The following is a 12189-nucleotide window of genomic DNA, read 5'->3' on the forward strand; positions in this document are numbered from 1 at the left end:
GTTGTTCCACTTGTTTCTTGCAGGCTTTTTTGTTTGTAGTTCCAGCCTAGCTACCTGGCCCGAGTGGATATAATGTCAGAACAAGTTGAGCTCCTCCATTCTATAATCTGGAGTGGACATGACATAATAGACACAGACTCCTCAGGCGAAGATCTGTCGAAAGCGATCGTAGTTTACTGTTGTAACGAAGAGATCTGTCAACCGCACGTATTTGGCGGGGAGATCGAGGATGGCGAAGAAGATGTCTTGAGAAAAGGGTTGTATGGAGTGGTATATAAGGTCAGGTGTGGGACCTGTTAAGGTGTCAGTTTCCCTAACCCTAAGATAATAATATTGTAATATTAGACTATTATACTGATGCTACTCTGGAATGGAAGGAATATGTAAGAAAGGTGATTACTCTTGACTCGTTCATGTGAGAGGAAAGCCGAAAGAGACACCTCCGGGCGACAGACTTGGAGCTCCAATGCTACATGTACCTGGACTATCTATATATCTTATCATATGTGCACCATGAGATCGACAACAAAAGGATCGAGATATACATGGAATTTTGCGGCCATGGAGACCTTCAAGAGCTCCTGTGTGAGGCAGAAGATAGAGGGTAAGCGTGACGCAGAACAATAAAAACTGGCAGCAGTACTGATGATTGGATCTCGGACAGGACCCATATGCCGGACGAATTTGTTTGGCATATTCTCGAGGGTCTTGCCTCTGCTCTAGCAAGATGCCATTTTGGACTTAAAGCAAGTTGTTGGGATGTTATTTATAGTGGATTTGAATCGTCCTGGAACGCTATTCTTCATCGCGACATCAAGCCTGGGAATAGTAGGTACATGAGAATAAATAAATTTTCCTCTATCGAAAATAAAAGATGGCGAGCTGACTTCCTGAACCAGTTCTCCTGAGTCAGTCGCAATTCGATGGATCCGTTGAATTTATAGTGAAGCTTGGGGATTTTGGTACATCATTTAAACTAGAAGAGAACGGAAGAGCACTATCGACTTAGATGATAGGAACAAAGGTCTACTGGGCTCTGGTAAGAATTGGATGGAGATCAATAGTTTAGAAGAGACAAATATTGACGATCCACTCAGGAAATTGCGGAAGAAGAGAAACGATCGAGAACTATTACTAAGTGGTCCACCATGAATAACATATGGGCAGTCGGAGCAGTTCTGCATATTATGTTGACGTACGAAATCCCTATCCAGGACCAACCGCGAGGTTTGATTGCTCGGATTTCCAAGCTTGATAGCTTGCGACCAATGGACCGCGCGCCCATTTCGGAGTTGTTGTCTCTGGTGGTTGGCGAATGTCTTAGCCCAAGTGAGAAGGATAGGCCATCTGCTCTCCAGCTACTGGCTGTCGCGATGAAATTGGACTGTTCACTCGAAAGCTACCAACGAAGTGAGAGCTTCTGGCAGGTAATGGCTACTGATGCGGATTCCGAACTTTCATCCATGGTTGTGGCCTGCTTTGTTTATAAGTATCTGCTGATTATGGCCAAGCATCGGATCTGCTTCAGCCCCAAGGAGATCGTGCTTATTATGAATCTAATGTACAGGTACTGTCGTTCCCATCTAATATTGTGCCATCAAAATCTCTGTAGCGGATTCCTCGATGGAAGTGCGGGTGATTTAACTGGGGGCACGGTTTTCCATGCCCTGGTCTGTCTTTAGGGGGATGATGATTTGCTTCTCTAGATCTTATAAGATGATAACTGGCCCTCTGCAAAGGAGCTATCGACCTGTGTGCTGAAGAAAAACAGAGAAGGGTTGCTTCCTAGCGCTCTCGCTGTAAAGGCGCAGAGCAATGCGCTTTATGTGTGGATGGAAGCGAATGAGTAATCATCACCCCCTTGGTTATGCTGTTATAACAGGTACTAATATAGACTTTATAATCTTAGAGACCGGGCATGAGCTGAGAAATCGAGCACGCTTGCGAAGGCCAAACTAGATGAGCTTCGCAAGCAGCTTGAGGCTCATGCGAGTGAGGAGTTCGAGTCTATCTTCCGTCTTATGACTTCCATGACCCTGGATCATCGCGTATCTTCATCCCACATGGCAAGAGCAATGACTGAATCGGCGCGGCACGGTTACTTCAACCTAGCGCGGAAGCTGATGGAGATAGGTGTCAATCCTTCTGCCAGAGGCAGTCGCATGGAGATAGCGTTGCATATTTCTGCCTGGCGGGGAGATATAGCTATGGTCCGCCTTCTTCTAGGCAAAGGGGCTGAGGTAGACGCCCGCGATAAAGACCGCCGCACACCATTGCAATGGGCATCATGGGCTGGAAAAGAGGAAACAGCCCGAGAGCTTTTGTCCAAAAACGCTAACGTCAATGTGAGAGACACCGAGAATCGAACGGCCCTCTATGGTGCGGCTGGAGGAGGTTTTACGGAGGTGGTGCGTTGCTTGATTTTGCATAAGGCCGATGCAATGATACGCGGAGGAAGAGGCAGGGAAACGGCGTTGGAAAGGGCTCGAAACAAGAAATACAATGATGTGGTTGCCTTGTTATCTAGCTAGCTCGGACATGTACTGGGATAAATATATATTTGAGCGAAGAGTGACATCGTAAAAAAGCTTTAAATGAGACGAGGAAAACCCAAAAAAAAAAAAAATATATATATATATGAAAGAAAAAGTCGTGAAATAGAGAGTTAACATTTGAGAGAGAGAGAGAGAGAGACCCTCACGGCTGTGCTTCATGTTCTAATAGAGTCAACGCGATCTCTTTATTGTTGTTGTTGATGGCGACATGTATCGGCCGAAGTTTCTTCCCGTCAGTCGAAGATGCCTTTATATTGGCACCTGTCTTGAGAATTCTTTCTAGAACAGCCACATCCCCTTGCATCGCTCCAATATGAATGATATTGAAACCTCTTCTATCCACGTGATCTGTCCAGGCTCCTTGGTCGATGAGGAAATCAATAATAGAAATGTTAGAATTGTCTATTGCTCTTTCCAGCGGGGTAATATCTTGTTCGGTGCACACGTTAATCTCAGCGCCTTTGTTGATAAGGAGTTTAACCAAGTCGAGCCGATTTGATTGAACAGCCAGGAAAAGAGGCGTAACTCCCAGGTTAGTATGAGAATTAACATTGGCACCAGCGTCTATGAGTATCTGTGCCGTTTCTAGGGTATGCTCTTTATCGAACTGAGCGGTGAAGTGAAGTGGAGTCCATTGTCGGTCACTAGGGGTATTCACACTACCATGATCTTGCTGAATCAATAATCGAAGGAGGTCTGGGTTCGAATGGTAGGCTGCCATTTTAATGCAATTGTGGTTTTTCAAATGTGCTCTTATATCAGCCCCATGGTTGAGCAGGAGCTGGACGACTTTGATCTTCTCAGTCGCGACAGCTTGTAGTAATGCTGTATGGGAGTCCTCTGCAACTGCATTGACATCGGCTCCGCGCTTGATTAGGGTACAGCATGCATTATAATGACCGTTCTGAGCCGCTAGCATCAGGGGTGTCCAGGAGTCGTCTTCCCTGGCGTCTATAAATGCGTCCTTGTCCAAAAGCGCTTGACATAATCTGGCACTATCTCTCTGAGCTGCAAAATGAAGAGGTGACTATTGTGATTTTCCTTTTCTATTATTTCTGTTAGTTGGGGCCTCTTTTGTTAGCCTCTCAAAGTCGAAGTCTATTTGTTGGGCTGAGCTAAATGTCTGCGCAAGCGTGCTCAGACACTCCGTTGCACGTTTGAGGTTTGTCATGGATGTATTCTCGGTGACACCTGGAAATCGTGGTTGCCTTGGGCGCGATCTTCTGGTTGAGAAGGTCTTGTCAGATAGAGCCGCGTTGAGAAACGCACCGAAGGCCTCAGTGCGAGATAATCTTTTTTTAGTTCCGAGGTCGAGTCGCAGTATGTCTTCGACCTTGTTGGAAGATATTGAGTCTATAATATCTGGTTGTGTGGTGGTGTCATTTCTGATTGTTTCATGAGGATCTGGGACGATTGGAGATTCACTGCCTTTATTATTAGTCCTGTTACGAGTGTCTCAAAAGGACTATTATAAGGAAAAACTGGGAAGGAGAATAATACTACTTACCATGTTCCGCCATCATCATTTAATATGGTGAACGGATCAGGTCCATTCTTTCTTCTTTTTGGATAATTCTGAACCTTATTGAGTAAACGTTTTCGTCTTGCGGCAGTCATAGTGCTTGATGTTGATTACAAGGTTTAGAAATGATCGCAGGCACTGCATCTGGGAGAATCAGAGAGCCGGGGAGTCCAGTTTCGAAGAAGATATGTTTGAGAGATCTTTCGCGAGCAGACCGTTAATTTACTTTTCACTACGACCCCGGGAGGCTTAAGAGCTTGGATCAAACAAGAGGCTGTGCTCCCAGCCTTGCTGTCAGTATGCCCATCTCTTGCCACCCTATTCGTTAGGTACGCGCCCGCCGGGCCGCAGGATTTCTTTCCCAGCACTACCCGAGCCCTACATACCCCGTCGAGCCTATCCCATTAGTCCAAGTCTGATTGCGTCATAGGCCATTTCCGAAGCGCCCTCTCCTTATATGCCTCCTAAAGCAGAGACGCACGATAACACGGAAGCAAAAATACAAAAGATGATAAAAAGATTATTAAACCTTGACAACACCGTAGTACTGTTATAAACGAAAGTTGTTGTCACTGCATGGCTGCCCCTAGGTAATCGCATCAGCCACAAGGCTGTGCAGCAAATGAGCCTAGGCTAGGCAATCGTATTATAGTGGCCCAAGATAAGCATCGGACAAGTATTGTTAAGAGGTCTCTTCTCTGAGCCATCCATGCCTAAAATCAGGTTATCTCATGCTGTTTCAGTCGTCTTGCTACTATGCCGAATGTGTATCGCTATATTGGGCTTTTCAAATAAGGGATGTGCCGCTTATGCTCTGGTGTCACCGCCCCCTACCAGTTGCGCACTAGAGAAAAAATAGGCCGGGTGATTGAAATTAATCTCGATTTTTGATAGTATTCTTCATCGCATGCGCCAGTTTTGTTTGTATGGTAGAGCTTGTATGTATGCTTCTCGTTATATTGATCTCCCAGCGGGAACCATAGCTCAGATTCTTATAGTGGAAATATGGATAATCTCGAGACACTCTCAAGTAATATCGATGAGAAACTTCACCTGCATTTGACGACCCCACCGGCAACCGATATAAAATCTTCCTCGTCCATCCTCCATGGCATTGTGGACAGCGCGACCGAGTCTCCGCGGGAGATCCACGAATGCACGCCCAAGAGTGACTGGATATTCTAAAAGCGTGCCTGGGATATGTCCAACACTGCGCTTGATTTATTGATGGAAATGATTGGACTGTGCGAGGTGAAAAAGAAGTTTGTCGAGATCAACATATTCATTATTATTTCAGGAAGACAGCAAGTTAGTCACCGCAAGAACAAATTCGGGGCTGTTTTTATTGGTAATCCTAGTACTGGTGAGTTCTTTAGCACTATTATGTCTTGTCTCGGACAAGGAATAATTTGTAGTAGGGAAAACAACGGTCGCGGAGCATTATGCGAAATTCTTGTACGAGGCGGATGTACTCCCGGTTGGCGATATTGTGACAGTGAATGGGACTCGACTTGCCTCAGAAGGGGTCTGGAGTATTCAACGCCTGCTGGATGAGGTTGAGGATGGAGGCGTTCTTCTTGTCGACGATGCTCATCAATTGCTTTTCTCTGGTATATGTGATGGAACTGCGGTCCTCAATGTGCTTCTATCCCAGGTGGAGAGGTTAACTGGGAAGGTCGTTGTTGTTTTCGCTGGCCATGGAAAGCAGATGCTGGAGTTCAGAGGTCACCATCTAGCTTTTTCGAGTCTTATACCCATGATAATAAAGTTTCCCGACTACCAAGACCATGAGCTTCATCAAATTCTTGTTCATGAGCTGACGATGAGGTTTGGTGACAAAATAAGGGCCGAAGATGGCCTGGACGGCCGCTTTATGCGAATAGTTGTTCGGCGAATCGCCCGTGGACGTGGCCGATATGGATTTGGAAATATTAGAAATGTGTAAACTGCATTGTTAGTGATCCTCCACCGACAAGCTGATCGTCTCTTTCGAGAAATGAAAACTGGATATAACATCGACAATTTTTTTCTGATCTAGGAAGACCTTATTGGCCCGGCCCCTTCAAGCGCATTTGATACTAGCACTGCGTGGAAAAAGCTTCTCGGGATGGTAGGCTTGCGAGCTGTTAAGAATGCGGTCGAGGCATTAATTCATCGACTATAACTTAATTACGAGCGCGAATTAGATGAAAAGCTGTTAGTCGAATGCTCTTTGAACAAACTTTTTCTCGGTAATCCGGGCATCGGAAAAACAACAGTCGCGAAATTATATGGTTAAATATTGGCTGATATTGGACTGCTTAGTAATGGCGAAGTCGTACTGAAGAACTCTTCTGATTTCATTGGCAGTGCTCTTGGATAGTCAGAGGCGAATACCTGGGCTATCTTTGATGCTACAAAGGGCAAAGTGCTTATCATCGACGAGGCATATATGCTTGGAGGTGGAGATGGTAATTCAGTCATATTATCTGATCTATATCGAGCGGCGGTCGTAGATATAATTGCCTCAGAGGTGTAAAGTATTTCTTGTGAAGACCGATGCGTTCTTCTCTTGGGATACAGAGAGTCTATGGAATCGATGCTTAATATTGTCAACCCGGTACTAGCGCGATGATTCCCTCTGGCATCTGCCTTTGACTTCAAGGACTACACGGATGATGAGCTATGGCAGATACTTGATCTTAAACTTAGTCAACAGGGGTTTTCGGCTTCCGAAGAGGCTAGGAATGCTGTCTTAGAAGTCCTTCGGCGAGCTCGGAATGGACCAAATTTTGGTAACGCAGCTGAAGTTGACATTTTACTAGATCGGGCTAAGATCAATCAACATCGGCGCTTTTTGGAGGGGGGGAGTCAAGAAAAAGGGGATGTTCTTGAGCCATAAGATCTAGATCTGGAATTTGACAGAGGCAATTCTGAACTGGGAAGTATTAGAAGTATTTTCCACGATTTTGTTGGCTGCTAACAGCTTGTCGAAAGGTTAGAAGCCTATCAGCGAATTGCCAGAAGTATGAAGGTTCTTGGCCAGGACCCACGTGAGTAAATACTATTTAACTTCATCTTCTGTGGTCCACCAGGTATGTAGAAATATCGCAGAAATAGAGAGATTGACTATTCGCTGATTGTTTTGCAGGAACTGGGAAAACAACAACGGCGAAGAGAATGGGCGTAGTTTTCTATGAGATGGGCTTGCTTGCGATCAAAGATGTTGTGGAATGCTCTGCTATGGATTTGATAGGCGAGTATGTCGGTCACACTGGACCAAAGACTAAGAAGGCTTTTGAGTCGGTCTTAGAACGGGTTTTGTTTATTGATGAAGCTTATAAACTGGCCGACGGGACATACGGGAAGGATGCTGTTATTAAAATGGTCAATAATCTTACCAAGGACTGGTACTGAAATAAGCTGGTAATAATCTTGGCCGGATACGAAGATGAGATGAATGAACTTATGGAAGCTAATTAGGGCCTGATCGGACGCTTTTCTGAAGTCATTCATTTCAAGAATATCTCTGCCAGTGACAGTATTTCATTGTTGTATAAAATATTGGAACTCAGGGGACTTGGCACGATGAAATTAAAATTATCTTCAGAGTTGCAAAGCTGTCTTGAGATTTCCTTCAGAAGACTTTCTATGATGCCGTCCTGGACAAACGCCCGTGATATTCACACGCTTTCCAAGGCGATCTTTTCACGGATAATGCGAGGCTATACTTTTTCTTTATCAACCGACATTCCCGAAGCTATTGTGCGAGAGGAGATTTCTTTTATGATTCAACAACGGCATAATCGAATAGCAGTAATTAACTTCTCTCAGAAGCGAAAGGCATCGCCTTCTGAGGAACTATCTGATTATGCCCGTGCACGAGCTCGACCACCGTCGAAGACCCACATCCAGAAAAATATTGATATAGTGAAGCCTGCTTCAATGACGCCAACTACTGAGAAACAAGAAATGGTGTTAAAGGCTTAATCTCCGCGTGGGCAGAACGAGGAAGGACAAGAACCACCACCGATGAACGCACCTCGTGATCCTAATATCTCCGATGAAGTATGGGATCAGCTGCAGTTAGACAAGGCAGCAGCAAGATTTCATCAGGAGGGAATTAACAGCCTTCACAAGATCACTGCTCGCCTGAGGTCGGAAGCTACAAAATATGAGTCAGTGATTCGGCAAGCTGATTCTGACTCTCAAGAATCCGAATGCCAGCAGAAGCTGACTAAAGTACGCCAGCTGCTGGAGAAATTCCAAGAATCGCTGGCAGAGAAGGAGAAAGCAGCCCAGGAAGAAAGGGATATTCAAGAGCGCCTCAAAGAGCTGGGAAACTGTCCCTTTGGGTATGAGTGGATTAGACAGCGCGATGGTTATCGGTGTGGAGGTGGAATGCATTTTGTGAGCTTTAGTGAAATCTGAACAGGCCCAATTACAATTCCTGCTAAATGATATGAAGTAATGAGAGGGGGTTAATAGTTGAGTGTTACTTTGTTGGAATATAGTCTTTTTAAAAGAAGGTCTCCCTGTGTTACGTGGTGAAGCCTGCCTACGTGGAACCAGCTTCCCGTTGAACTGAGCTATGTCTGATTACGAGGTACATATGCCACGCCCTGTTCTAGTACTAGATATGTAGAGGATAAATATGTGAAGGAGATCGGCGAAGGAGTTCAGGGCATATGCCGGACCAATTATCCAGAGGATGGAGTCTGAGACAGCGTTTGGAAAGTTGTTATCCTCATCAGACTGGCAGTATCTGGAATTTGGCATTCTGGTGCTGCAGATTTGGGAAACTTGATTGGAACAGTCATGAGATTGAAGAAGGATTTCCAGTCCACTTGTTAAATTTTCCGTCCTCGCGTAGTTCCCGTCTGAATGTGGCATATCTCTCTTCATCTACACCAAATAGTACCCACATGTGACTCATAAATCAATGGCTTGAAGCGGACAGTCCGCTGTGGCCGTCTATCTCATCGAACTAGAAAGCTCACCATAAATGATAGATTGATTCGATATTTCCTTTTTCCCATTTAAACTAATTCATCGTATCAAGATTTCTTTGCGCTGATGAGTACCTCAAAAAGTATGGGAAAGCCGACGTAGGCCCCTACCAGGAACTACCCAAATCTCTCACGTGGAGTTAAGATATATCAGCCTATACAGTGCAAATATCCGGCGCCGTAATGTTTGCAGATCCGGACCAGGGCGAAGTTAACGCTTTTACAGAGAAACAGGTGGGATATGGGGACATACGCAGTCTAGCGACATCCATCACTAGGCTTTGGGAATATCACATATTTCAGTTTGAGTTGAGCTCGGCGTATTCAAGCCCATCCCTACTTGGTGCCTCACTCAACTTTTCACCGGTTCGGTAGATCTTACGTTTTGCTGAGACCCCCACGCTAGTTAACTAACCAGCAGGTAGCTAATTAGTTATTCCAAAGCAGCTGAGTAGGGCGCCCAGGACACTCCATCCATCCCACCGGGATGACAAAGGCGATCAAACTGAGCCTCCAACGTGGAAATGTTGGAGAAGTGGGTCTTTGAGACGGGAAATGCAGTATTTAGAAAGATGACTTTTCACCGATGCTGCAGAAACCGGCCCCGCTTAATCTGATCTAGCGCCCTCGTATTCCTCTTGGTGACCCACATACTGGCCCCAAGGGATTGAGTTCGAGTTATTCCCACTTAATGATACTTACACTGAACGTGGAAGTGATGTTCGCATGGGTATCGGGAAGGATCGCAGGATTCGGCGAGGTTTCTCTTGGTTAAGCATACATGGAAGAACGGCCACAAAGAACGGTTGAGAGGGGAGGGTCAGTTATGACGTTCGGATATCACTCGAACGCATATAAATAGTTCCACTGACAGCTCCAGGGAGTCTCAAATACTAAGCGTCTCTGCAGATTGTCAATATGAAGGTGTCCGCAAACGGTTTGGCTCTGACTTGTGGTATCATGGCAGCCCTCGAGGCAGGCCTGGCCACAGCTCAGTCAGCCTCGAAACCACCGAACTTCCTCTTTATCATGACTGATGATCAGGATCTGAAGCTAGACTCCCTGTCGTATATGCCTCTAACTACAAAGCACATGCAAGACAAGGGAATGTCTTTCAATAATCACTTCGTTACAACGGCGTTGTGCTGCCCATCTCAAGTCAGCCTTTTGACAGGACGACAAGCCCACAATACCAATGTGACGGACGTGAACCCCCCATGGGGTAGGTCTAAGTTTCAATTGCTAGCTGTCGCATTCTAACTACTTACAGGCGGATATCCTAAGTTCATTAACCAAGGATTTAACGATAACTACCTTCCCGTATGGATGCAAAAGGCTGGGTATGACACATACTATACGGGAAAATTGATGAACTCTCATTCTGTGGATTACTACGACAAGCCCTATGCCGCGGGATTCAATGGCTCTGACTTCTTGCTGGACCCTTACACCTACGACTACATGAACGCGACTTACCAGCGCAACCACGACCAGCCCGTTAGCTACCTTGGCCGCCACACAGCTGAAGTCCTGACTGAGAAGGCGATGGGCTTCTTGGAAGATGCTCTCACGGGTGAACGGCCATTTTTTCTCACCGTGACTCCCATTGCACCCCACTCGAACATGAATGGGACATATGGTGCTGGGGCGGGCCCTCTATGGATGGATGAGCCCATTCCAGAAGAGCGCCATAAGCATCTGTTCCCCGAGGCCAAGGTTCCCCGTACGGCAAACTTTAACCCTAAGGAAGTGAGTTGCCCAACCTTGCTCGCATTAGCTTGATGAGGTTTCCAATCTGACGTTTATCATAGCCTACTGGCGTCAGTTGGATTCACAATCTCCCCTATCGCAACCAATCCGTCATCGACTACAACGACCACTATTACCGGCAGCGTCTGCGTGCCTTGCAGGGCGTTGACGAACTGGTTGACTCGCTCATCGCTCGTCTGGAAGCCAGCTCCGAAATTGACAACACGTACATCATCTACACATCCGACAATGGATTCCACATTAGCCAGCACAGGCTGCCACCAGGCAAGACCTGCGCCTTTGACGAAGATATTCGTGTGCCGTTCTTCATCCGCGGGCCCGGAATTCCCGAGGGCCAGCAGCAGGATATTGTCACGACCCACATTGACATCGCACCCACACTATTTTCCTTGGCTAGTCTACCGCTCCGCGACGACTTTGATGGGACACCTATGCCCATTGCCGATGTGGAGGGAACTCTGCATGAGCACGTGGCAGTCGAGTACTGGGGGCAAGCGATGCTCGAAGGTGGCTTGTCGAACTTAGGCAAGTACCTCCCTCCAATTAACGAGGAAATAAGAACCCGCTAACGGAAATACAATAGGAACTCCAACTGTTCCCAATAACACTTACAAAGCTCTCCGCATTCTCAGCCAGGAGTACAATTTGTTCTACTCAGTGTGGTGCAACAACGAGCACGAGCTGTATGATCTTAGTGTACGATTACCTGCCCCTGACCCCGTCTACCTTCCCAAACAATCCTCTCGATTTACGTGGTTTACTAACTCAGCCCTCAATGACAACACAGACCGACCCCTACCAAGTCAACAACCTCCACCCCCACGTCGAGACTAAGAACGCCACAATCTTGGGCTACGACATTCCGGCGGTGATCGATCGCCTTGACGCCCTGTTACTCGTCCTGAAGTCCTGCAAGGGTCGGACCTGCATTAAGCCATGGGAAGTCCTACACCCCGATGGGTCGGTGCAGAATCTCCTCGACGCTCTGAGAGCCCAGTATGATGGATTCTATCATGACCAGCCAAAGGTGTCGTATGATCGTTGCGAGTATGGGTATGTCATTGATGCGGAGGGGCCGCAGACAGCGTTGGCATACCGAAACGGCTATTCTCTGGATCTGTGGATCTAGAGTCGAGTGATTGGAGACTGCCGGGATTGGTGGGGGTAGAATGGGTGGCATGAGCCAGCATGTGCGGTGCTTGAGTTGACTGTTCTGATTAGAGGTTGAAACCTCAGGACTAGATAAACAGACATTTCAGAAATTTCAAGTTCTAGCTCCAAGCCTATTCATGGATTATCTCGCCTATTCATTGTCTCGGTTAAACCGCGGTGTAGTTATGGGGTGGATCGCGGA

General features: G+C 46.5%; 5 protein-coding genes across 5 annotated transcripts; 4 read left to right on the forward strand and 1 right to left on the reverse strand.

Moving 5' to 3' along the window:
* Window positions 1-1148: 1148 nt before the first annotated feature.
* Window positions 1149-2531, forward strand: An08g09510 (uncharacterized protein; the record flags this gene model as incomplete). The annotated part of the gene is made up of 3 exons (XM_059749310.1): window positions 1149-1567; window positions 1613-1670; window positions 1950-2531. The coding sequence occupies 3 exons, from the start codon at window positions 1149-1151 to the stop codon at window positions 2529-2531; spliced, it is 1059 nt and encodes a 352-aa protein (XP_059606216.1).
* Window positions 2532-2697: 166 nt separating this feature from the next.
* On the reverse strand, window positions 2698-4172 carry An08g09520 (uncharacterized protein; the record flags this gene model as incomplete). Its single annotated transcript, XM_059749311.1, has 3 exons — window positions 2698-3563; window positions 3825-3997; window positions 4063-4172. 3 exons carry the CDS (start codon window positions 4170-4172, stop codon window positions 2698-2700), a joined length of 1149 nt encoding a protein of 382 aa, XP_059606217.1.
* Window positions 4173-5277: 1105 nt separating this feature from the next.
* Window positions 5278-7473, forward strand: An08g09530 (uncharacterized protein; the record flags this gene model as incomplete). The annotated part of the gene is made up of 8 exons (XM_059749312.1): window positions 5278-5440; window positions 5496-6016; window positions 6116-6187; window positions 6446-6527; window positions 6612-6676; window positions 6722-6865; window positions 7043-7109; window positions 7208-7473. 8 exons carry the CDS (start codon window positions 5278-5280, stop codon window positions 7471-7473), a joined length of 1380 nt encoding a protein of 459 aa, XP_059606218.1.
* Window positions 7474-7842: 369 nt separating this feature from the next.
* An08g09540 (uncharacterized protein) lies at window positions 7843-9840 on the forward strand (the record flags this gene model as incomplete). The annotated part of the gene is made up of 7 exons (XM_059749313.1): window positions 7843-8031; window positions 8062-8444; window positions 8784-8905; window positions 9220-9299; window positions 9380-9431; window positions 9521-9600; window positions 9688-9840. The coding sequence occupies 7 exons, from the start codon at window positions 7843-7845 to the stop codon at window positions 9838-9840; spliced, it is 1059 nt and encodes a 352-aa protein (XP_059606219.1).
* A 143-nt stretch (window positions 9841-9983) lies between these two features.
* On the forward strand, window positions 9984-11964 carry An08g09550 (uncharacterized protein; the record flags this gene model as incomplete). Its single annotated transcript, XM_059749314.1, has 5 exons — window positions 9984-10287; window positions 10336-10814; window positions 10877-11342; window positions 11419-11531; window positions 11605-11964. The coding sequence occupies 5 exons, from the start codon at window positions 9984-9986 to the stop codon at window positions 11962-11964; spliced, it is 1722 nt and encodes a 573-aa protein (XP_059606220.1).
* Between the last annotated feature and the right edge of the window lie 225 nt (window positions 11965-12189).

This window comes from Aspergillus niger (assembly GCF_000002855.4).
Source record: "Aspergillus niger supercontig An08".
NCBI lineage: Eukaryota > Fungi > Ascomycota > Eurotiomycetes > Eurotiales > Aspergillaceae > Aspergillus > Aspergillus niger.